This window comes from Crocodylus porosus, unplaced genomic scaffold (genome assembly GCF_001723895.1).
Source record: "Crocodylus porosus isolate Cpor-Errol unplaced genomic scaffold, CroPor_comp1, whole genome shotgun sequence".
In the NCBI taxonomy this organism is placed as follows: domain Eukaryota; kingdom Metazoa; phylum Chordata; order Crocodylia; family Crocodylidae; genus Crocodylus; species Crocodylus porosus.
Window position 1 is genome coordinate 15,139,646 of NW_017728906.1, and position 26,787 is coordinate 15,166,432.

General features: G+C 41.4%; 1 protein-coding gene across 2 annotated transcripts in view; it reads right to left on the bottom strand.

Annotated features, from left to right (window-relative positions):
* CADM2 (cell adhesion molecule 2) overlaps positions 1 to 26,787 on the bottom strand; it is a 339,304-nt gene that overhangs the window by 128,580 nt on the left and 183,937 nt on the right. For both annotated transcript variants that reach the window (XM_019528734.1, XM_019528733.1), the window contains exon 6: positions 21,352 to 21,442. In XM_019528734.1, the coding sequence (XP_019384279.1) occupies positions 21,352 to 21,442 (91 nt within the window). The remainder of the gene's footprint in view (positions 1 to 21,351; positions 21,443 to 26,787) is intronic.

Sequence of the window (26,787 nt, forward strand, 5' to 3'; positions counted from 1 at the left end):
CGTGCCTCTTGTAGCATCTCAAAGCCCTTTGAGATGCTGCAAGAGGCACATGAGGGAACAAAAAAATGGTCCCTGCACTGCAAGTTTCCAGCACAGGGGCAAAATTACACCCCTGGATATGGTCAAAAATAACTTCAGGGGAAAAAAGCAGGGCAGAGCATGGTCTTCCAGAGATGCTCTAGTAGCCACCCAGAGTGTCTCCATGGCTGGCCCTCACCCCGGTGCCGAAGCATGCTGCCTGCTCATGCAGGGCAGGTAGCGTGCCAGCCACAGGGAGCTGGACCTGGGCCCTGATCACTGCTCTGCCTGGCCCCATCATCCCAGGAATTAAACAAAAAACCCCGCATTCACCAGCAGTAGCAGCTGCCATGGGGGTCACTGGGGCCTCATGGAAGAGCCCACCCTGGGAGACAGCCACAGCAGCCTGAGGTCCCTACTGACCCCAGCTGCATACGTGCAATAGGGCAGTGGTAGCCTGCTGCACAGGGGGGTTCTGCCATGAGGCCCCAGTGATCCCCAACAGCAGCTGCTATGACAGATGAGTATGGGCCTTTATTTATTTATTTTTTGAGTCCTGAACTGCTGGGGCTGGGCAGGGGGGGCATCAGAGATGCGGCCAGGTAGAGGAGGTGATTGGGAAGCGGGGCTGTATGGGGGTACTCTGCCACATGGCCCCAGAGCCCACAGCTGCTGCTATAGTCCGTGAGTAGGGGGTTTTCTTCTCTTTTTAAAGTGCCGGGAGGCTGGGGCCAGGTGAGGCAGCCATCAGGGGGCTTGGGGGTGCAAGCAGGGGCTTGGGCTAGGTGGGGCAGCAATCTGGGGTGCTGGAGGAACAAGCAGGGGTGGGGGATGTGGGCCTTGTTGGGGTGTGTAGCCCCTGTGAGGGGGCTGTACCCTGTAGGGGGCAGTATGTGAGCTGTGCAGGGGGGATGCCCATGCAGGGGGCAGAAAACCCACCCCTGCTGAGCATCCCCCCCACACAGTCACCCCATGATCCACCCACACCTACCTACACATCCCACAGCCCCTCACATCCCTCTACAGCCACCCACATCGCCCTACCCCTCTCCTGCAAACCCCACATCCCCCCAGCACACACCCTGCATACCCAGCTGCCAGACAGGATGAGACCTGCTGGCAGGAGCTGTGGCTGCAGGGGCAGCTGTCCCCACATCCTGGTTTGTGAAGGGGTTGGGGGGAGCTCTAACTGCTCTATGGTAAGAAAACCAAAGGAAACAGTAAAACATATAGGTATTTAGAATCTATTTTATTATGATGATAGAGACACTGGTAGACTTCCACACTTCTTTAACACTGTAGATATATCAAGAAAACATTGCCCAACTGATTGCTGTCTCTCTGTCTCTCACTCTCTCACTCTCTATATAGTGGTCTGTTTTTTAAATTCTGGATGGACATGGATTTTGGGGTATTTTATAGAGGGACTTTGGGATTTTTTTATCAAGGATTTTTAAGTTTTAAAATAGGGAACTCCAGAATTCCTGCTAGGGAGGCAAGTGGCAGGACCCAGGCAGAGGAGCCTGCTAAGTAGAGGCGGATTTACAGTTAGTGGGGCCCAGTGATCCAAGCAGGGTGCGGGGCCCCACCTCCTGTGCCACAACATGTCCAAGGGGGAATTAACCACAGGGGAAGGGTGGTGGCCAGAATTTCTGTCTGGAATGGCTGAAGAAGCCTACAAACCTCTGGGTGGGAGGGAGGAACACAAACAAAACATGGAAGGCTCACTGGTGGCAGTATTGGCGGGGGGGGCCCTGTCATTGGGGGTCCCATGCCTCTGGACAGTTTGTTTGACAGTAAATCCACCACTGCTGCTTAGAGCTGGCACCCTTGACCCAGCTGGAGGTGGCTGACCTCCTGTCCAAGTGGGGCCAGGAGGGCAGGCATTGACAGTTCAAAGCAGGCCACCACACCCAGAACATCTTCCAGGTGATAGTTGCCCAAATGGCTGGGCAGGGGGCACACATGGTAGTAATGCAGCACAAAGGCCAACTCTGCAGTCACAGCCTACTGGCAGCTGGCCCAGAGGAGAAGATGCCTCTACTGGCTGTGCAGTCCCCATCTGGATCTGGCAGGTACACAGCAGGTCACAGCCAGGCAGCAGCCCCAACTACCAGTGGGTAAAGGGTGCAGGGAACTCTCAGGACTGCTGCAGCAGTCCAGCTGGCACAAGGGGTAGTGTCACCAGGTAACAATTGGCTGGGCTCCAGAAGCTCCCAAGAGTGAGTAGTCATGAGCTACTTGACAGGGCAGATTTTTGTACTGATGGGGCCAGGACAGGGAAGCTTTTTATACTGCTGGGGACAGCACAGGTGCTGGTTATGGGCTGTAGCTCCCCCTGCAGATCTAGGAGGAGTCAGGCAGGGTTATTTTGCCCCAAGTGGCACAATTTCCTCCACCCTGAAGTGCATATTCAGGCATGTGTGCTGAGCCAAAAAGCCCCAGCTCAAATTTGCACCACTTCTATTTGAGCTGCTGCAAGTGCACATGCTTGCATGTGTGGATGCGCCCGGGAGGGTTTGAAGTACTTTCAAAAAGGGAATGTTTCAAAAGGGCAGCATCTGGTATGTTGTAATTGTTACATAACTCCAACATTCCTTCATCCAGTGTTAAAGCAGGAGTGGGTTTGCAACATCTGAATTCTTCTCAGCTCATTTACATGTAACATTACTAGTATATCTGATTCAAATGTTTGAATACTATTGTTTTGAAACTGGTTGGCTATTGATGTCAAGAGCCTCATTAAAACAAAAGATCTTCCTCATTCAAGGTATATTAGTGGCTAAGGAGAGTTGCTGAAAGTATCAGAACTGTAACTTGAAGGACCCATTCTTCAGTATGTACTTTCCATGATTTTAAGAACACTCTTTATCATGAAACTTGGATATTGTAGAAAAAAATATGATCCTCTTTCATTAGATAACAGCACTTTAATGAGTGTGTTATGACACTGAGACATTTAAATTGAGTTATAGAAGCAAGTATCAGTTGATTTTTATAATGGTGATAGTAGCTTAGAGAAACTAGAGAAACATACTAAAATTTGCTGTACTTAAATGATACCAGCTTTTTTCCATTGGCAATGACCTTTTCTATATGTCAAAGACGATGTACTTAAAGCTTAAAAACAACAGATTGGGAAATTGTATTTATTTCTATTTCAGAGAGTCTGCTAGCCTAAATACTTAATCTAATATTCATCTGTGAAGAAAATAAAATTAAGAAAGAAAATGCATCAACTTGTACCACCCTCACCTCATTTTGTTCCCTTCTCCCAAAAGTATCTCTCTCCTAGACAAAAGGGAGTTCTCTAATGCACAGGAGTTTCTCTAGACACTTACAATTAATGCCTCATTAGAACCTTTCACAATAACAATGTTAACATTGCAAGGGATACAGTCCCAGTTTCCCATTGGGACTGCACTTACTCTTAGCCCTTGAAATACCAAAAATGTTATACTTCAAAACTGTGATATTTCTTGTATGAATAGGCTCTTGTAGGTCTAATTTTAGACGAGCTTTATATTTATTAATATATCATTCTCCTCCACACAGAGCCCCGAAGAGTTCAATTACTGAGGCAGGACAATGTTATAAAAGCTTCTATGTGGGTTTGCATCACCTTCTCCATTTACAAATGTCCTTTGTCCCATACTGGCCTTTCCAGATTTCCCAGGGGAAAAAAATCCCAGGAAAAGCAGGTACAGCTATATCAATCAGGAGCATTACCAAAGTCAGTGAGGAAGGCAACTAGGGCACAAAAATAGCAAAATCCACTCTTCTGGCTGCCATACTGCAGCCTAGCTGCAGCCACTGCCTGATACAGTTATTGTCTGTTGTTAATGGTGGTGTCCCTGGCAATACTTCCAAGGACACTGGGGGCTGCAGGAAGCCGAAGAGCATCTGGCCAGATGCAAGACCTACAGCTGATACCTTTGTCAAGTTGGGTAGTCTTGTGAGCTTGTAGGAGAAATTCACAGCATATTTTGTGAGAGGCCCTTTGTACGTGATGAATGTATTTCCATACATTCTATATACACATACATTATAAAGTTAACTTTCATATAACAGTTATAATCATACTGAACATGCATTTGAGTGTGTGGTTCATGCTATAAACATCTCCCTCTATCCTAATTCTCAGCATTATTTGTATGTGGACTATACACAGATTTCAGTCCTACACTTGGTAATGTGCAGGCTATACCTGCCTGGGGTTCCATGGATTTCAGAGAGACTTTGTTACAGCAAAAGTCTATGTGCATACTATGTACTACAGAAATTAGGGCCCTAGAATTCTATGGATATATAACCAGACATGTCCAAAAAGTAACTTGGAGGAATAAAAAAGATAAAGAATGGTGCAAAATAAGTTTACTTGACTTGCAAATAAAGGCAAAAAAACTAGCAATGTATGGAAACTAACAACAGGAGGGTGAGTGAGGGATGACACATCCCAAGTCACCCTCTAGCTGCTTTGCCCATTGCTACTGCTGTGGTCCATTTCCTGGCTGCTGGCTCCCTGCCCTGTGCTGGAACCTGAGTCAGAGTTGGAGCCATCATTGTGCTGGAGCTGAATCTGCTGCTCCAGCACAAGATGCATCAGTGGCAGTAGCTCCAGCTCCAATTCTATCATGGGGCATATGACCCATAACGACAGCTGCAGCCATCCTCAGAGTGGTGACTGAACTGGACCTGGCTGGAAAGAGCCCCACAGTCTGGATCTTGCCAGGGGCAGGAGGTAAGTTTGGCACACTTGCTTTAAACAAATTATACTTGCTTAAGAATCAGAATCTTATTCTAATAGTTTGTCCTTTCGTGCTCATATTTTCCTTTTTGGTGCACAGAAATCTATCAGTTAAGTGGCTTAGACCAAGTCCACTGTACAGCAGGTAAACTTCAAGCCTCTAATGTATAATGTGGCAAAATCTAGGAACTCAAAGCTACAGGCTACTCTAGCAAAGATGCAATCTTCACTGATATATATGAACAGATGTATGCTTAGATTGTACTGTTTTACTATTTAAGACAGTTCTAATTGTACCTGAACTTTGAAATATTCAATGCATAAGATCTCAGAGATAAAGTATTTCCTGCTTAGTACTGACAATTCCTTCTCCTTCCTATACTTTATCATTCAGTGTGTCTACATGAGACACTTTACTGCACAGTAGACTAATCTACTGCACAGTAACTTGCCACCATCTATGTGTGCATAGCATTTACTGTGCAGTAAATTAGTCTAGAGGGGCCCATTGTGAAACAAATTACTTTATTGTCTGGTTGGCTACCACCTGCAAATATAGGTAGTAGATTTACTGTGCAGTAACTACTGTGCAGTATTGCATATGTAGACAGCTGACCAAAAACAAATTGCTCTCAGTCAGTGCAGACAGCAGGGGGTGCAGCTGGCTGCTCCCCAGCCCCAACTCTGATCAGCCAACTGGAATGAGGATTGGGCACCAGGCAGCTGCCCAGGACAGGCAACTGTGTCCCAGCCTCCACTCTGATCTCGGAGCATGGGGTCGGGCAGGAGGCAGCTGCCCGGAGCAGGGGTGCAGAGCTTCGAGGCAGATGGCCCAGAAGTGGGACAGCTCCCTCTAGCTGCTGTAGGGGAGCAGAGCAGGGCAGGAGTAGCCCTGCGCTGAACTGCTCCTTTCAGGAGCAAATCTGCTATTGACAGGCACATGTGTAGACATGCTCCCATGGATAGATTACTGTGCAGTAAAATTAATGAGCTTATAGCACGTTAATAGCACATGTAGCTTATAGCACATTAATAGCACATGTAGCTGCACTCCATGTAGCCTAAATTTAGAGCTACTTTCAATACTCCACATTTTTTGTTATAATATTGTGGTCTATGGATGTTTTTAGCTTAGAATTTGTTTTAAACTCTGCACAGCTCTTTGTCAGCTGCTTTTTGCTAGACATACCTCTCAGGAGCACAGAAGAGAATTATTTCAAAGGCAAACACATGCAAAAGAAATTTAATGAGCACTAAAAATGCTGCACCTAGTTGTTTTTTACACTGTACTTTCTGCAGCATTTTATGAGTAAATACTGCAGAAACTATATTTAAAAGGGAGGAACACTCTTTATTGAACTGAGCCCATTATGCAATGTGATCGTTTTACAGAACACTAAAGGGAAAGTTCTTAAGCACCACAGTAAGTTTTATTGTAAAGTATAATTTTTAAATGGGCATAATGTTCCCACCTGTTTCATTTTGTGTGATGTGTCAAGTTTTTTATGACACTAATTTTCTTACTCAATGGGGGGAAAATGGTTTTCAAATTGCAAAGTAAAGATGCAAGTTCACAGACAACCAAGCTATTGACTACATTTAGAGATTTAGAATATTCAAATACATATGTTTGCACCATTTATATATTTATATTTTAATTTGCAATATAATCCCACATCTTAAGGTTAGTGAAATATTACGTTTACAAAAAGAATATCTACATAGTCCTTCAAAATAATTGTTGTTTTTTTTTTTTTTACAAACTAAAATTACCTTTCTGGAAATGTTCTTCAAGAATATTTCCTTTATGCATTTATAAGCTTGGCTCTGTAAAGCTAGTTTAGATCACTGTAAAACTTTGAACATTTAACTAAAAATGATTGAATGTGTCATGCTCCAAACACCTGCTGGAAACAATGAAAGTACAGATGCATCTCCTTGAAAAAATAATAATAATTTTAAAATAGTCTCTATATCCAAGGAAACTACTTAGTGCGTGTTTCTATTATTAAATAAAATAATTTTATGATTTTCATCACTACAACAGTGAGTTGGTGCATTGAGCAATATGATAATCTTTGTTGCATGTGGCTCATTCTCTTTTACCTTTTCACAGAGAATTGCAATATAGTGCTTAACACTGATAAATACACACACACACATATACACTACTTTATATATTGTTAAAGAATCTAAATGTGACTGAAATCAAATGTGAAATCATGGCCATTTAAAGTATCTATATACAATTTATGACTTGTGACTGAAGTTATGAAATTAGTAAGTTCCAGAAGCCTCAATGTCTCATGGATATAGCACCCCCATGCTTCAAAATGGTGAACAAGCTTGAGTTGAATACACAAGATCCTAAATGCACTTTAATTAAAGCATCTCCTGAGAGCATGTCTAAAGACACTCAAAGTCCCTTGTTGCTGCTGGCACAAAGCCGTCTGCCCAACTCCAACTTTTGCTGCTGCTCGGATTCCTGCACCTGGCTGCTGTTGCTGTTATGGTGGTGGCCTGGGGCTTCTGCTCCTGCTGCAGTGTAAACTTCCTAGGAAGCCATCATTCAAGCTCCCCCTTTAGGTGTGCATCTGGAGATAATGCCCTGCTCACTCACCCCAAGTTGCACTACTGCTTGGAGAATCTCAAAGACTCTGGCTGCTGTTGCCAAGGTGCAGATATCCAAAGCCATAGCTACTGCACCAGTTTTCCATATAGACTGCTGCTGCCACTATATCCCTACAAGTCAACTACCAGGTCTAATGCCCTATTTACCTTGTCTTAATTACACTAGGCCTATAGATTGTTGTGTCTTAGTATCACTTATTACAGAACTTAAATGTGTTTTGTTCAGCTCCTCACCAAGTTTAGTTTAAAGCTCAAAATAAGATCGGAAATCCAAATTTACCCCCTCCTTCCTTTCTTACCCCCCTCCTTTCTTTAATTGAGGTTTTTCTTCCAATTTCAGGTGACTTCTTTCCAGGAGAACTGGGAAATATTCTGTTGTTATTTAGAATTTCCTATGAGAAAGCTACCAATAAAACTGAGGGGAGGGGAGGAAAAAGAGAATGTTTCAATACCATATTTTACTGGAAAAAAAATCCTTCTGGATATAAACTCATTTTCCACATCATTCTTATTTACTGATATTACAATGATATCCACAAGGTCCAATATGAATTGTTGGCTGATAAATTATTTTAGGTGATTTACAGATACACAGGCTGCATCTACATAAGATGCTAACTGAGCAGTAGCATCACATGGCAGGAAGTGTGATGCAGTGCTATTGCGCAGTGCTATTGTGCAGACAGCATCTTATGTAGACATGGCCACAGAGACTGAGATACTGTGCTCAGTACATTATGACCATATCTGTTATAGGAGGATGTAGTAATAAAATGGCGTTTAGATAAAGTTGGCTGATCTATAGTGCCCAGAGCCTGGTGTAAAATAGGGTTGTTGTTTATAGACCCTTAGGGCTGTTGTTTATAGACCCTTTCCTCAATGTTTGGGAGGGGTATCTTACATGAGACAGGAAATCGCAGCTAAAGAGGGGACAGTTTTTTAGGTAAGGAATTAAAGCTATAACAGAACAGATGTTCATGGCACTTAAAGCACTTAAAAAATGGCAGATCCTGCTCTAAGTTGACCATTGATGGACCAAACTAGACTAAAGCACTTTAGACTAGAGCTTTTTGAACATCTGTACTATATCCATTATGCTTCATCATAGGTTGTATTGTGGGAGAAAAGGGAGCCCCCTGCCACACAGACCCAGCTCAGCCCTCCCTAAGACCCCAGCCAGCATTCCTTTCCCCCTCTGGCCCCATTTCCTGAGGCAGCAAAAAGTCTGGTCAGGCAGCCCTGGACTGCAGATCCTAGCTGCAGCTGTCAAGAGGCTGGGGCTGCCATGCCATATGGACTCAACCCACCCCCTCCAGAAACCCAAGCCAGCAAGCTGTGGAGGGGATTAGTGGTGGGTGGGCTCTATTCCTCCCCTCCCCCTCCCAGCAGCTGCTGACAGTCACCAGCTGGTGGGGAGGGGTGGGGGGGCTGGGAAGAGAGGTAGCTCCAGCAGCTTCCTAGGAGGCATGCAGGAAGGCCCACCACCTGCTGGCCTTGGCCACTGCAGGAAGGCACTGAGCCCCCCACTGAACCACAAATGTTTGCTTGGTTAATTTCTACTCTAACTTATATCACTTTCAGTAAAGTGCAATAGTTACAGCACTTCCATCAGGGGCTTTTTGAACATCTGCACTTAGCCAGCAGCCCTCTGTGATCCTAAGGAAGTTGCTTAAACCAAAATCTTAGCAGTTGGCCACATATTGGGTGTTTTTCATTTTATATGTTAGTGTTTTGAGACACTTGGAACTTGATGTACTGGACTGTTGGGAACCCAAAATTGCAAGTGAAAGTCATGCACTTCAAATATATATATTTAAAATTAATAAATATAATGCTAAATATACTTGGGGGAAAAAGTATCTAAACTTAGTGGGAATTATTCATGATTTTGTTTTTTTCTCTTTGCCTCAGTTCCCAGCACTATAGTGATGCTAATATCACCACCTACTCTCACAGCAGCACGATGAAAATAACGTTATTAATGTTTTTGAAAGACTTAGAGATCCTTTGGTGAGAACAGTGCAAAAATACCCAAAAGAGGTTAATCATTTTACATTTAATGCACGGTTTGGATAGTCTGCCTTAAATGACAGCTGAGCAATACACTGATTGTGGAGGACAAATAGAAGTGGTCATTCACCAGCTGAGGCAGTTACTAATCAAAAGCTTAATTCTGACTTGAAGCTTGAATAATCATCTAACCTTCTCAGGGCACAAGACAGGTGCCTTTCTGATATGTGCCTCAGTATAACAGAAAGGGAATAAACTAGAGTATGAAAGTCCAAATGTTCCCTTTTTTAGCAGCTTTTCGGATATCTGCTTCAAAGCTCTGAATTTCTTCAAAGTTTGAAGAAAGCAATAACAGCACTGAGGAAGGAAGACTTGTGACTTCAGTCCTGAAACCGAGGACAAAGAAATGTAGTTAGCTGTATTAGTCCAAAGAGTTAGCATCAGATGAAGTGAGGTCCAACTCACAAAAGCATGTGCTATATGTTTATCTCTAGTTTAGTTAGTCTGTAAGGGGAACATCTATCCTGCCTTCTACCGAAGGACAAAGACAATTTGGGAAACAAACATCACCAGAGTCATTTAACTGTTTATCTGACAAACCCATTTCCTTTCCTGTGCCCTTGAAGAAGCCTTTGTCTATGTTCAACTTTCTATAGGAGAGTTAGGATCTTTCTTCAGGAGCTATGCTGAAATTAAACCCGGTGTTCAATATATTCCTGTCTTTCAACCAGAGGGATAAAAAGGCACAAGGGGTTAAGAAGGCAAAGCATTTGGACATCTTTTACTTTAAGTTCTCTTTTACTCCTCCATTCTACACAAAGGTAGTTAGCCAAGTTAGCCTGAAATCAGGCAGAAGGCAACAGAGCAAGGTGGTAAATCTTACACCTCTCTGAACAAGTTAATCTTTAAAGTACTAGCCTACCTTTCCTTCGGTCTCCTTTCCACAGAAAGGAAAGATCAGAAACCTGAAATTCCATCTTAAAGGTTGAAGCCAAACAACTATTTACAGTGCTGTCTCTCTTCATAAGGGCAATGAACTACTGTGCAGTAGTTTGTTGCTACTGGGCAGTAGCGGCAATGTCAAAGTTCGTACCTGCTGACATTATGTCACCATAGCCCACCACTATGGTGATGTAGCATCTCATGTAGATGAACCCTGTATTCAGTAAAATACAGTCTACAACTGGAACCAGAGCTCATCTCACCTGTACAACTTGACTACATCACACCCTTTTTTAAAAAGAAAAAAATAGAAAAGATTTCTTTCTACAGTCCAATCACTTCCAGCAGCTCCCTTGCTGTTTCTTATATGCATTCTAAACTGGGTTGTTTGCAAGCTAATGAGCCCCAGCTGACTCTTAGCTGTGTTCATTAACTTTTCTTTTCCCAGCCTAGAGCTCAGGCAGTATCTGTTGCAGGCCAAACACCCACCTATCACTGACCAATGTGGGATAGCAAATCCTGTCTGAACCCTACTGTGATAAACCCAACTTTTTTTGCACCAGCTATTTCAGTGTTTGTTGCATTTAAGCATGCCGTCCCCAAATAAATATTAAAGGGAAATGATATTACCTCCATTTTCTGTTTTTATCTAAAAGTCACCTGAGTTCATACAACACACCTTAAACATTTTTCATCCTCACTTGTGCAGTAGGCCAAATTCTAGATTACAGGGTATTTACAATAACATTTTATAGCACCAATTAAACTTTTCTCCCCACCAGGTGAGAAACGGTGACTTAATAAATTATGTTATACTGTACTAGTGCATATGCAAAACTTCTCCTGATATAAAGACACCCAATAGCTTTTCAGGATTGCATCATCCATCAAAAATGTGATTCTTACTTAGTTGTGTTTTAATCTCCATCCAGGAAGAAAGCCTCCTTTCAATGTGCATTGCTGTAAGGGTTAAGAGCCAAACTCTTCCCTGGCTAGTACAGCAACAGCCAGTGCCTGGTGTTCTTTACTATACTGTAGCAAAACTCCAGTTTTTCTTTTTTTTTTTTAATTGATTTTAAAATGCATTCCCTCCCCTTCCCTAACCATTTCTGACTTTTCCTCTCCCTCTCTATACCCTATAAATAAGTATAAGTGATCTCAGACTTAAGATAAGCTTTAACATTTTTATTTTGGTAGCAAGTTTTTGGTTTTGGATATCCACTGTTTTATATTGTATAAATATTAGGTTTGTATTGATTTATACTGTTGTATATTGTATTACTATTATTTTTGTATTGATTTTTATTGTTTCATATGGATATTGTATGGTTTAGGCCTGTGTTTGTAAGTGAACCAAAGTCATGTCAAGTTTCCATTTTACATGTCAAGCCTCCATCTTGTGTCCTCTGCCTGGGCATCCCATGTTGCAACTGTATTAGTCACGTATCCCTCCCATGTAAATCGGCTCCCAGATGAATGAGAGTAATTGGGAATGATTGAAATACAATGGTAGCAGACCTCTACTGAATGGCCTGTAATGACTTGGCCATCACCTTGCATTGATTTATCCAGGAACTACAGACCTCACCCAGGAACAGAGACAAGAACCCAGCATTTGAAAGACAAAAGACCCTGCAGAACCAACAACTCTACCATTGTATCCCACCATTACAGACACCTGAAACTGCACATCCCTGCATGGAGCACACATGCTCAGTATGCCAGGGGCTGACCCTTGCCTGGGCATGCCTCCTTTCACTAGGGTCACACAAGGTCACACAAGGTCTGCCCCTATAAAAAAGGGGCAGTGAAAACAGACCCAGTGGGAACGCCCTCTCTGACTGGATCAGCAACATGCCACACCACCTATCCACCCAGAGGCCCTGCCAGCAACTCCCCTCTGGACAACGCCTACTGGACAAGGACCCCTTTCCAGCCTGGGATAGGTAGATATTACCTGCACACCTCCTCCTACAATTTGGATTCTCTCTCTCTCTCTCTCTCTCTCCTCCTGGACTTCAGTGGACTTCAGCCCTTGCACCAAGCCTCTCTAACCTCTGCTATCAGTGTGTGTGTGTGTGTGTGTGTGTGCGTGCATGCGTACATGCGTGTGTGCATGCAAGGGAACCAATAAGACATTGTGTCACCATCTCCCTTGATCAATAAAACCACTGTCATTTGCAACCCCAAATTGGGTCATGTTTTACTAAATCCCAGTCCCTTCCCTTTCTTAAATTCCAGCCTTGTTCTTTCTCTCTCTCAGCTCCAGCCCCACCTTCTCTGCTAGTTTCCTGATTTCCTCCCAATTTCATCTCCACTTTTCTGCCACCTCTCAGGCTTTCCTTGCTTTATGCTGTCCCTGCTGCCTTTCAGCATCCCATACCATCTATTGCCTTTTCCCTTTGACTTTCTGCTGCCTTTCTCTGCTTTCCTGCTGCCCTGCCACCTTTCAGTCTCTCCTGCCACTTTTCCTGTGATTTGCTGCTGTCAGTCACTCTGTTTTCAGGCTTTCCCAGCACCTTCTGTAGTCATCCCCCCGCCCTGCAGCTTCTCAGCTCCTCATGGCTGTCCCACAGTTTTCTCCAGCAGCTGGAGCCTTTCTCCAGCTCTCAGCACCTAACACCGCTCCCTGCAACTTCTCTAGCTGCCTCCAAGCCATGCTCTGGCTCTCCTCACCCAGAGCCCCTCTTTAACACCCACACTTTGTCTTAGTCCCATTTTCCCCCTCCCCATCTACCTTTTCAGCTCCCACGTAGCTCTGGCTCCAGTCCCAGCCTCTGTGCCAGCATCGCTCCCCTGTTCTGCAGGCATTGGGCATTGTCTTTTAATCAGTTAAGATCAATTAACATAAAGTTACCCCTGAGCCTCAGTTCTTCAGCCCAGGCCCCTCTAGTCTACCAGTTCTAATCCCAGTACTGGTGACTTTCACTCCCAGCAACTTTCACTCCCTACACTTCTACTTTCTTACCTTAACCTTTCCCCAGGTATCCCAAGTACACCAAACACATACATACATACATACATATGTACACATCACAACATGCAACTTAGGAACTCACATGTGTGTATGTGTAGGTGGGTGGTATATGTGTGAATTAGTGAATACACATATATAGATATCATTGTGTGTGTATGGTATATGAATTAGTTATCTGCATATGTGTATTAGATGTGCAGGTGTTGGTAACTGATTCTGTCTAAATTTGGTGTGTGTAGCGTGTATGGGCTTAAACTGGTGATAGGTGTGCATGAACCTAGAGTGGTTATTTTGAACATGTGTGTATCGAGTTGCTAGTGTGTGTGTGTGTGTATATTTGGCATTGTGTGCATGATATATGAATTAGTGATCTCTGTCTAACTTTTGGGGTGTATAGTGTATGTGCTTGAATCGGTGATAGGTATGCATGTGCCTAGGCTGGTTTAGATGTGTATGTGTCTGAGCTGGTAGTGTGCATGTGTATGGACCTAATTGATTTGTGTGTTTGTATATGTGCAATTGTACTCCATGCCCTCCTGTCTAACTGTGCAATACTGAGATCCTGAGCATTGGCCTGACCCCTCAGGGCAACAATACTATCTAATCAGCTATTGCAGAATTCTTCACAAGCTGTGCAGTGTACTTTCCTGTGCCTTGTAGAATTGAACAGAGTACTCCCAACTGCTGCCTGCTAATCCAGCTACCTACTAGAGCCCATACACTGGCTGATAAAGAATGATGGCTAAATGTGTCCTGAATGGTTCATTAGAGACCTTAAGGTGAAATCCTGTCTCTTCTTCTGGCAGTGATAGCATTGCCATTGACTTCAGTGTATCCAAAATTTTACGTCATATTATTCAACCAAGTATTCTTGTGCTGTCTTGAGCTCTGTGGAAAGATTTGTCCATACTACTTGGGTGAAACCACGAAACTCCTAGTTAGTAGTGTAACTGAGGGAGAGCAACCGGAGTAAAAGCTCCAGGCATCAACCTTGGTGGGAGAGGATAGAGGCATGCAAAAAATAGCTGTTGCCACAGCTGTCCTACTATGCTTCTACTCCTACATCTCTCTTGTATCTTCTCACACCAGTGGACAGATTTAATCCTAAATAACAAATGCTAAATTAGAATTAACATATTGCAACTTGGGATACCTTTCACATCTTTCCTAATTAAAAAATACATTTTTTTGCACATCTCAGTGAAAGTTCTATTTAGAAATACAAAATATTGAGCCTTTTGCCTTTGACTGAATTTTAATCCCAAAGTTTTGACATGCAGTAGTGTGCAATTTTTAGTTTAGTTCTGTGTCAGTCACGAGACCCTATTGTTCTGATAAAAAAACTAAAAAGGTGACTAAAAGTTGTAACTTGAGGTAATGAGAAAAAAATTGTTTCTTTAATCTTCTGACAATACAGACAATAGCATTTATCACCATTTTGTTTTGCTAAGGTTTTCTCTTTGCTAGAAAAAAAAGGATATCACTATGGGTGCATCTACAGGTTGTCCTATGGCAACTTTGTTGCTGTGCTGTCTTTTAGTACTTCCACTTTTGGAAGTACTAAAGCATGGTGCATTGACCACCCCTGTGCCATACACGTGTATCACGGTTATTTTTAGCAGCTACTTCACCATAGTGGTGCGCTATAATGGCGAGTGTGCCACTATGGAGAAGTAGCTGCTGATCATGTGTAGATACCCATGGATGCTACGTTGCCACATAGTGAGTTGCTTCGGCAATGTAGCATCACATGTAGACATACCCTATGAGTATGTAGGAAAGCTGCTAGATCTTATTAATTGTAAAGGTACATAGACTGAAGGGATGTTTCACTAGGACTTTATGAAAGATTTTGAGGCCAATCATAACTCTGCATTGGATAACTAGCATAAGTTAGAAAAAGTTACACTAAATGAAAAACAGACATTTAGTAAAGAAAAATGCATTAAATGCTAATGACTGTTTAGATGGGTTAGGCAGGTTTGTTCAAAAAAGTACAGAATTAGTACAGACAAACAGCTATCTGGGAATTCAGCCAGAATAATGTAAAAGACAGAATAACTTTAAGGGCTAAAAAGGAAAGTGATTAGCTTCAGAGTGGACTGAAAAGTACAATGGTCTTTCCATGAACAGATGAATATGCTCTAGTAGTGGTGTCAAACTGAGTAACTTGGTCTTCAACCAAGTTATACAGCTGTACAAGAGGCAAAAACCAGCAAAATGCTTTAATCCAAAACATCAATTTTAGTCAAAAATGGACGCAAGGGTTGTCAAATTCAAAGTAAGCATATAAACACAAGGGTTCAGGATAGAAAGACAGACACTGTAACCTAACGGTGTATAATCTGACAAAGTTACCACCCTAGAGTTCGCCTTAAAAAAAGGCTATATTTGATCTGCCAAATAGGCATCAATCAAACCAGATGACACTGCTGAATAAGACATGCACGGCAAACTATAACTCTATTCCGACACTTGTCAAACACAAGCTACAGCTGGCCCTAACATTTGTGTTTACTGATCGGGGAGGGGAGGAGGGAAGAGGGGAGAGAAAAACACACACATTAATATTAGAAAAAAAAACTTTGATATATGTACGTGGTAAACTGATTCCTCACTCCATCAAAATGATAAAGAACTACTGTACCCAATAATGTTTATGAAATGAATGTTATTTTCTAGTCATCTTTTGTCAGCACATAGGTGAATGGGTTTGCAATATCATCGGATTATCACTGAGTGTTCTTCATTTAGAGTTGAAACATGGTTGCAGTTTGTTGGACAAACTTGATTTTGCAATTATAGTAATATATTCTGTTTTGCTGCAGTCCAGCTCAATTCTAGAGCCAATGAAAATTAAAGAAGACTATTCCTCAACATTCTTAGATACAGTAAAAATACCCATTCTGGGAAGTACAATTCTGCTCCAATCTATCATAGTTTCATAGTTTCTAGGGTCAGAAAGGACCTGAGTAAATCACCTAGTCTGACCCTCTGCCATGGCAGGAAAGAGTACTGGGGTCAAACGACCCCAGCAAGGTATACATCTAGCCTCCTCTTAAAGACCCCCAGGGTAGGAGCCAGCACCACTTCTCTTGGAAGTTGGTTCCAGATCCTGGCCGCCCTGACCGTGAAGTAGCGCCTCCTGATATCTAGTCTAAATCTACCCTCTGCCAGCTTGTGACCATTATTCCTGGTCACTCCTGGCACTCCTTTGCACAACCCCACCAGAAAAATTCAAAATAAGCATTGACTTGGAGTAAAAAAAAAAAATGCTTACAACATTTTCAGGTACACTATTTTATCCTTAGAGTAACGGAATATTTCTGACATGGTCATGTTGGTGAGGGCAGAATTTGGCCCTTTGGAATAATACTAAAATACCTAGTGAAACACATTGGTGTAGATTGCTTAGGAATATATGTATATTTTTCCATATGTACAATGTATTATGACTTCTAGAATTCTCATACTTCAAATAAAATGCAAATTTAAAAAGTGATGCAACTTTTTCTTCTTCTAGGGGACTGCCTCCTTCCCCCCCCACCCCCGAAGTGAATGCTTTAGTGTCCTTTGGTCTTCCTGCCCTCCCTCCTTTCCTCCTTCTGAAGCACCGGACATTGGCCACAGCTGAAGGAGCTATGACTGAGGTGCCTTTGAGCTCCTTCTGGTGCTTAGAAGACAAAGTCCTTCTCAAGGTCAAACTGATCACTTGACTGGGGTCTGTTATAAATGTTTTCTCTAATATTGTGCCATTTTGACAAACATGGTCCTCTCCTTAGAATTATCTGAGGATATATATTAATTGTTTACTTAACCCATTGTCTCTTCTGCTTTTTACCCATGCCATGTAAATACACTGATTTTGGTTTTGTTTTCATAAGGTGTTTTGCGACTGTGGTGCATGAAGGACCAAACTAGACAATTTTTTTGGACTCTTGGGATAAATGATGGCCTTCAGATGTGAGAGACTGGACTCAGTGGTCCAGGAAGACCCTCCCAGTCTTAGGTTTCTATTCTGAATTGCAGATTAGAATAAAAAATATAGGGTTACAGGTCTTAACTATTTTCGGAAGTGACCAGTATTTCAGCAAATGAAATATATATTTCTTACTGAGTTAAATTTACTATATGGTTTCTTCTTTAATAAGCCTCTGACAAACTACAGAGATGCTTTTCCATTCCTTCCCTGCCAAACAGTAGAAGTATTGAAATTAAATGCTCATACTATATATACACATACCATTTAAGACAGCAGATCCTAACCTTCTCTTTTAAATTGCAGTCTATTGCCCTGCCCATGCACAGACACATGCTTCTGCTGTACCATCCAAATGTTCCAGTCATGGTACCCAGAAAACAATCTAAATCCAAGCTTTGTTTTAATTTCTTTTATTTTTAAAATGAAGATCCATATTATGGCTTTAAGCTGCATAGAACAGTGATCAGCAACCTATGGCCCAGAGCCTGGATCTGCCCCGCAAAGCCATTAGATCCAGCTGTGGGACATAGAGGCTTGTTTGGCAGGGGAGGTGGAAGCTGACGGGCTTCACCCACACTACATTGCAGTTGGGTGGCTTCTTTAGGGCTGGCTGACTTCCATAGAGGTTTCATCTCTTTGGGGTATCTGACTCACAAATGTTGATCAGGGAGGCAGTGCATTAGGAGGGGTGTATCTAACCCCAACCTCACCTTCTCTTGTGCTACTTTGGCATGGTAGCTGTCTCATCTCACTGCCCTTGCTTGAACACTGCTCCTGGCTCTGATAGCACTCATTACTCTAGGCAGCTGCACATGTGTTTGCAAGACCAACTCTATGACTGACACCATAAAGAGAGAGTATGCTTTTCTAACCACCACACAAGTTGGTGGCATACTGAGGAAGCTAAATATAGCATACAAATCCTGTAGTGGTTCTGTGTATTTTTCTGTGCTTACACAGAGTTTAAGAGTTTATTTCTCCTTCCTGTACTTTTACTATTTAATTGCATACAAACCCTGGAACATCAATATACTCGGGCTGTACAGATTGCTCCTGTTCTCTTTCCCTCTTGAGCCTAAAGGTAGCCACAATAATGGGAGCTTTCAGCATGACACTACTGTTAACATACCAAGCAGCCACAAACTGCTCCCCAGTGCCTGGCTGTTTATCACTGGCTGCTGCATGTGAAATGGCTGACCTAATGAGGCAATACAGACTAGCTGATGTTGGCAGCTCCCTTGGTACGGACAATTAGAGGTGCAATTATTGGCACAAATTATTTGTGCCCCAGAGGCCGTTTGCATACTGGTGCCCTATTTTGATGGCATAGACCTTTCCACAGCTATCTCATCAAACGGCTTGAAAATTTTAAATCTGGATCTGCCAAGGTCCACTTTGTGTCTTTTTTTTGACACTGCACCATGAATGTAAAGTCTACTCATACAAATATCCCAAGTTAGGACTCTTTTTTTTAAATGTAGCCCATACTACTTAATTATTATAATTTATACATTTTTTTCCTAGAACTGGCTTTTCACTGAAGTCTGCTGAAGGTTCTTGATGACACAGAAAAAAGTTAAATGAAAAATCTTCTATATATAAAGATAAAACATGTCATTTTTCAGTTTTTGTTATTGCCATCATAAAATGTCATTTATAAATGACATAGTAATTGCAAAATCATGATCTGGAAGAAAATCTCCTGATAAACCAAGGGAATTATTTGCTTCCTTCAGTAGAACATTCTTATGTCTTTGGCATGTGAAAAAAAATGATTCATATACTCAACAAAGATTTCTGATGTACTGTCATACATTGAATTTCAAATCTCCTCAGGAATGAAGAGCATTGTCTTTTCCACGTCTTTTAAAATTCAAGGGCAGCTAATATCATTAAAAGAGCAGAAAAGCTATTTTGTACAAATGGGATAAAACAAAATAAAAATCTCTTTGTAAAGGAATTATGTGACGCAGGCACGCACTGAAGGCCAAAAGACATGACAACCTTCAACTTTTAGGTGCCTGGCCTAGGAATGGAATCCAGAACCCTGAGACTGGGAGCTTATGCAGTCAAAGATAAAATGTAGGAACCTCAAAATTTGATTCAAAACAAACAGAAGGCTGAGCACACTGTCACCTAACCTCAGAATATTTTATGTGCAAGAGTTACGCAAATAGGAAATGCTCAGGAAAGGTGGCAATTTTTCATTTCACATTTCAGATACTTTACTCAGGGTTTCATGGAAGTCTCTGTCTGAATAGAGTAGATCTACAGCTTTGAACCCTCTATCCTGAGGGTAATCAGCTATGCTATGAGTAGGTGCTACTCTTCTCTTTTAAACTGCAGTCAGAGAAGTCAGAGTTGGATAAAATACAGCACTGGTCTCAGAAACCAAACCTGGAATGCAGGATTTTCTCCCCAGGTGAGTACCCTAACCACTTGGCTATATGCTCCTTCTTGTGCAGTCTTTCTGATCCCATGAATTTGCATTCTTTTCTGCATGGTGATGCAGCTTAAACAGAGAGGGTTGGAAAGTGCTTCCAGACAGAATAATTGATAGCCTGGTGCTTGAAACACTCTCCAGAGAAGTAGCAACTACACCTGGGTGTTCAAACTCTTGAGCAAGTGCTCTTAACAACTATACCGTTATCTAAAGGGGGGGGGCAATAACTTCCTTCTTTTAAAAGAAAGAAGTGGATGCTGTAACTGCATTTTGTGGGAGGTCTAATCATGAAGGTGTGTGTTATGTATGCTTCCAAAATACCTTCCAGATCAAGTCCTTCAGGGGAATAGACACAGGAACACCTAGGACAGAACCCTAGTTCACTGTATGTGCTCAAATGGCACTTAACAAGCTATACACCTGTCAATTTTAGCATTTAGACATAGCTTGCAATCCTTTTTCACATGGCTATGGGCTGTAAGCTGTACTTTGGCAAGGCAGGTACTTAGCCCTGTATGTGTGTACCCAAGCAAAAGTCCTAAAATTGAAGCTGGGCAAAAACCATAGGAAGAGGAGGTGCCCCTTGTGTTTCAGCTCAGTAATAAACTAATGGCTACACCTAGGTAGTGTGAAAGCATGTTTCTTTTTCCCCATCTCACCTAGGGAAGGTGTGTATCTCTCCAATTTTCCAGCATGATGCTTTACTGGGCTATAGGTTAGATGTTAGCCAGTCCCCTCTTTTTTGCATGCATCTTACATATGAATATAATTAAAGTGTGTTTTCACCAATATTTCACTTAAGTGACTGCTCTAATTCTGCATATTATTGTTCTATATAATGTGAAATTAATCTCCTTGACAGTTTATGTTTTAAGCTCATAGATAGTTTATATTCAGGCATCTCATTTTAGGGCTGTTTCTTCTGTAAATTCAAAACACAATTCAATTGGGAATTTACTGTTTTAAATAGTTATTAAGCCTATGAGGTTTATCATAATTGGAAAGAAAGCATTTTAGGATTATTTTTCTCCAATAATGGATTCTATATAGATTCAATGCTTGCAAATTTGACATAAAATATTAATGCATATAGTTGACCATTTCCAAAGTGCGACTGAAATACTGTACCTATAATTTATTTCTTAAGGTATAATTTTTAATTGTGATAGAACTGAGTCCATTTGCATATATCATTACATTTCAAGTTTTCATGCACATGTTAGCCAAATGGGCATAAAGTTCAGTACATTTTCTGAGAGGCTTGTTGACATGAGAAGTTTTTCATGAGATGTTCTGCCTCAACTATCATCAGTTCAATGATGTAAACAGAGACTGATTAAGCCTGAACTCCTTTCAGGTTGAAATGACTTACTGAAAAAATCTCACAGCTGGAATTCTTCCCCAAAACTAAAATAGATGACAAAGTAAGAGACCAATCTTCCATAGACACTTAATGAAGACAGGCTTCAAGGGTTATTCTGTACCAGAGATCACTTCACACCCCAGGACAAGACAGAAACAGCAGATTTTTGCAGTCAGAGACTGCAATCACAGCAGAATAAAGAAAATAACAAAAACATATTGCTTGTTAAATCACTTACACTGGTTTTCCTTTGGATTCACAAGTCAAAGTTATACTTTGTCCTTCTTCAGGCCATGAATTGGAAGATATGATTTTAACAGAAGGTGTATCTAGAAAAAAACATAAGATCAATTTGTTGAGAGCACACCAAAATCCTTTATTATCAAAGTGTATGTTCTGTTCTATTTACAAAACATCACACCGGATTCAATTTACAGTTGAAGGTGCATTTATTTGAAGCCTTGAGCTGTTTTAAGTATCCTTAAAATGCCACTGAAATCACCCATGGAACTTGAATAGTAAATTTTAATATGCCTAGAAAACATACATACTGCAACAAAAAATAACCAGGTTTACTGTGTTGAACACAGATACACTGTATTAGTGATCCAAGTGCTGATATTTAAGCCTGGGATAAAAAATAAAGTATTATGGCAGAAAAGCAAGTAATTTAAAACAATGGCTTTTTCTCATATTTATAAATATTTATGACCACATCTATTAGAAGATTGAATGCATTAATGTAGATTTAAAAAAGAGCACTTCAATTGTTGCAGGAGCCTCAAACCCATAATAAGAAATTTACAATTATGCAGTATGTTTATGAAATGTATATAGCCCCTAAAACAGAATCTTGATTTTCAGAAAATTTAGTAAACCATCCTGTTTGAAACATCTTGTTAAATTACTGCATAAAAATCTATACATCTTTCTGGAAAAAAAAAAATCAAATGTTGTTCTGTATATTTAATAACATTCCCATTTATTGCAATGAGATATGTAACATAAAAATGGGCATTTGGACAGAATATGACATTTGATAAAGGACCTTTTAGTTTTTAAAACTTTAAACATATTTTAACATAATTAAAAGATTCCCAGCTAATTTAAAAGCAACAGAGAGAGAAAAAGAGAGAGAGAATACTTCTTTTCAGGATAAATTCTTTTTACATAGTAAGGAAAATTCTTTTTACACTGAGGAAAATTTTCAGACTTAATAAGCAAATACAAACTGTGTTATCTTTAATTTATTTTCCTGTTACAAGGTACATTTGCTAGTCATAAAAATGCTTATCCTCATACTAGAGTGTCCTCGGGCCCACTGCATGACTAGCAGTAAAATGACAATGTGAAACGTGACATCACATTTATGATGGTGACAACAAAATATGAAATACAGAACACTGCAAAATCAAATGCAAAATGTGCTGGAAGGATCGCACCTCTCAGTGCAAATAGCAAAAGGATGTAAATGCCATGTTTTCTTGCATACAAGATGTCCCTAAATAAAACAGAACCTTGCTTTTAGAAGGCAGAATATAGAAAAAAAGATTTTTTTCCAGAGTCACACTGACTGTGTGACAAAACAAGCTCTCTTGGGAAGACAGAGTATTCAGAAAGTGTAGTACCAGGAAGCTCCTGGGCCAAGACCCTTGCAAGGGCAGTAGCATAACCATTAGTTCTTAACTCTAGGTAGTTCTTTATATAAGTTCCTATAGAAAAAGTGCTATTGCCACATCACAAGCCTCATCATGTACTAGCAACACCTTGCTGCTTCAGGAATAAGCTACAGTCCTCAGCCAATAGCTCTGGCTGTGAGAAGGTTAATACAGTTCACTACCTTGGCAGCCATATTGATAGCTATGTGACATTCAGTGCATCTTGGCTTTTCTTTTTCAGGTAAGAAAACAACTTCCTACTAAAAGTACACAACAATTTTTTGGGGGGAGGTGTTGATTTTGAGGAGGTACGTGCAAGTTATATGTGAAAAAATATGGTAGTCATATGCCTGAATCAATTTGTTTCTTTAGGACATCATTTTGTTGCAAATTTGATCTTGATTACTAATAAAGCATTTAAGCACTTATTTAGTTGTTAGCTCATGCTTAAGTAGTACTGATTTCAATGAGACTTAAGCACAAGCTTAAGTGCCCTGCTAAACTAGGTCCCTTGGGTACTTCTGTGACTTCAATGGTACTATGCAAATGCATAAGTATCACTCATCCAAATATGGATTAGGTCAGAGAGATAGATAAATATCAGAAAAGAATAAATAGGGAGACTGAAAGCATTGGAACAATTTGGATTTTATTTTTACAGCTCAAATAGTGTGGTACTAGCTTTATTTTTAAGTCACTTAATGTTTACAGGCCTGGCAGAAGAACTGGGTAATCAGAAGGAATTTGATGGATAGAGATAGAAACTAGTTTAATGGGACTAAAATGTCCTTCTGGGTGGAATCTTTGAGGCAGGAGTTGGAGAAAGAAATTACAGGAACATCCAGTTTGGTATCACTGGTTTTATAAGAAGTTGCTACAAATGACCCAAATAAAGAGGGTAGAGGGCTTTCACCTATATTATTTTGTCCTTGCATAGAGCAATACTCCTTCCATTGATCCCATTTTGATGCAATACCTAGTTTTGGGAGGGGGGGGCTTGTTCCCAATGCTACATCTACATCCAAACACAGCAGCTGACTAATAAAAATTATTAATGGAGGTAAAGTCAGTTACCTTTGAACATCATACTTCAAAGTTTTCAACATATATTTACGAGGGGTGTGAGAAGCAGGCCCAATTTGATTCAGGTTTGGATTAGGCCTGAATCAGGGACAGTGATTTGATTTGTTGATTTGGATCACGGTCGCTGGCCTAATCTGAATCTGAAGATTCAATGCTGATTTGGAGAATCAGTGATTTGGACACAGACACAGCTTTCAAAGTTTTTTCTACATGCCTTGAGGTAGAAGGCATAGCTCGTGATCGCTGTGATGCTGGGGTGCATAGAGCATCCCACAGGAGTGCGAGGGAGCCCTCCACATGCTCAGCAGTTTACCTGGAAGTGGACCGGAAGTACTTCTGGTCCACTTCTGGGTCTTCCAGGGAGCATGTGGGGGGGCTCTCTGCTCCCCCCGAGGTTAGCAATTAGCTGCAGGGGGACCCCAGGTGCCTCCCCGACCCAGAAGTCACCAGTCACTGAGCTGGGAGTGGGGGGGGAGCCCTGTGTGCTCCCCAGTGGACCCGGAAGTGGACTAGAAATGCTTCTGAACCACTTCTGGGTCTGCTGCCAAGTGCACTGGGGAGCCCCTTATGCTTCTGTGGGACACTGCATGCACCCCAGCATTGCAGCACCCATGAGCCCCTGCTACTTAGAGGTATGTAGAAAAAAACATTTAAAGCTGTCTCTATGTCTGAATCTCGGAATCTTTCCGAATCTCTCTGAATCAATTTGGAGGGTTCTGATTTGATTCGAAGAGATTAAAGGGTCCTCTGATTCAATTCAGATTTGGAGAGTTGGCCACCAAATAGGGCCAAATCTCTACTGAATTGAATCAGAGACCAAAGCTTTGCCCAGCCCTAATATTTACTGGATATATATTAATCATATATAAAATAAATTTGATAATGAAAGAATTCTAAGAAATTGCATGATTCTTCCAGTTTGCTTCAATACAGAATGCAGTTACTAGCTGAACGTGTGCTAAGGAAGACAATACTGATGACTGATGAAACATTAGCAACTCATACACACTGAAGAGAGAAAAACAGGCCAGTTGTCAATATGTCCTTCATCCCCTTTCTCTGAGTATTTTTGGTAGTGGGTTAATAAGGTTGTATGTAAATTTAAGATATATTATCCTCCTCAAAGACGGAAACGTCACTGCAGTTGAAAACCAGGGAAAATAGATAATATGAAGTTAAAGCACTCTTTTAAAGTTTGGCATGATTTTGTTCCTTGTGTAAGTACACTTGATCTCTGAAAACCAAGGAAGAAAGTTTAATCTTAGAAAACATTAATAAATATCTTTTTGCACACTTGGAACAGTTGTACTGTTTGAAATTTAGGCTCTAACAGGCATCAGTTATAAGCTTATAAAAGTCATACAGATTAATGTTGGAAAATTTAGCTAGCCATTTTCTTTAGTGTGGTATACAAATCTGAGAATTAAGTTCACAGAACTTGTAAAGCATTAGATTTGAATTTCATTGCAGTTTGAACTGTGACAGATGTAAGTGTAAAGCCTTATGTTGATTGCATTCCCCCACTTCATCTTTTTCAGTAAAAGCACTGGGTTTAAATCTAGGTTTCAGGAAGTGAGGCATACAAGCCTATTTGATATAGGAAATCTATTTAGAACCAAACTATGACTTTTCAATATATCAGGAAACACAGTGCTTGCAGACTTAACCCCCGCACTCCCCAACAGTGCTTTTAATTAAACTCATTGTCTTCCCACACCAAGCCCCATGCATGCCCAGGAGAAGCAGAGCATTATTTCAACCTGGCTTGCTCAATGTCTGAAAAGATAGGGTGCTTTAGTGGGGCTTTTCTGGGTGTTTTTTATCTAATAGCTGAATCAGCTTTAGTTAAAAGTGCCAAAAAGCCCTGCCGAAGCACCCAATCTTTGCAGACACTGCAGAGCCGGGTTGAAGTAATGTGCTGCTTCTTTTAGTAAAGCATAGATTTTTTTTGCTTGTTTTTTTAAACGTCTGCATGCAGCCACATATTTTTTCTAATCCTGACTTTATCCTTCTGAAGGAAAAGAGAAAAAACAAAATCAGGACTCACGTCTCTTAATATCTCTAAAACTTTTTTGTTCCTTGATGACTTCTGTGGAAAGATTACTGAAGGCATTGTTTACTATCTGTCATGGTAATACAATAAATAGGCTGATAATGATCAATGACATGAATCTTCTTATGTTAAGAATGGCCACAACATTAAACTGACATTCTTGTCCTTCAAGCATAGGTTATATACAGATGTTACATTTAGATTGACTAGGGTTAGCTTGTTCTAAATGCCCAATTATGAAGGCATTCAGAGGCCTTAAATACTCCCCCGAATGGTTTACCTGATCTAAATTAGTGTACCTCAGGAACTCTTTCCTACATTTCCCTGACATAGGAACAAGTTAAACTGATCTTGTGATTGCCTGAATGCAATTATAGCACAGTGCCAGGGCTGGGAAGGCCCAGCTACTTGCCCTGCCACTCTAGGTACTTGCACATGTCGGTGGCGTGCTGCACAGTAATTCCAGCCTCTGTAGCAAATTTGGTGTTATAATGCACCTTAAATGACTTGTGGCACAGCAAACTAAAACTCGCAGAGCAAAGCACCGTGCTCTGCGTGGCTCAGGGGCCCTGCAGGAAGGTCATGCAGGCAGCCTGGCAGCAGCCCAGGAAGGCAGGCTCTGCCCAAGAAAAAAGAAAGCAGTGAGCCTGATCTTTTTTCTTCCCCACCTGGAGCCTGCCTCCATGCCTGAGCTACATGGGGGCATGGTGTTTCCCTCTGCAGCTACAGTGCCTCCTGGGACCACCTGAGGTGGGTATCTGCAAGTGAGTGTCACCGGGGCGGGGGGCAGGGCATCGCTGTCATGGAGGGAAGCACCAGCCCCCATCACCTCCCTGCAACCCAGGAACTACTTCACCCACCAGCAGCTTGCCCTCCCCTC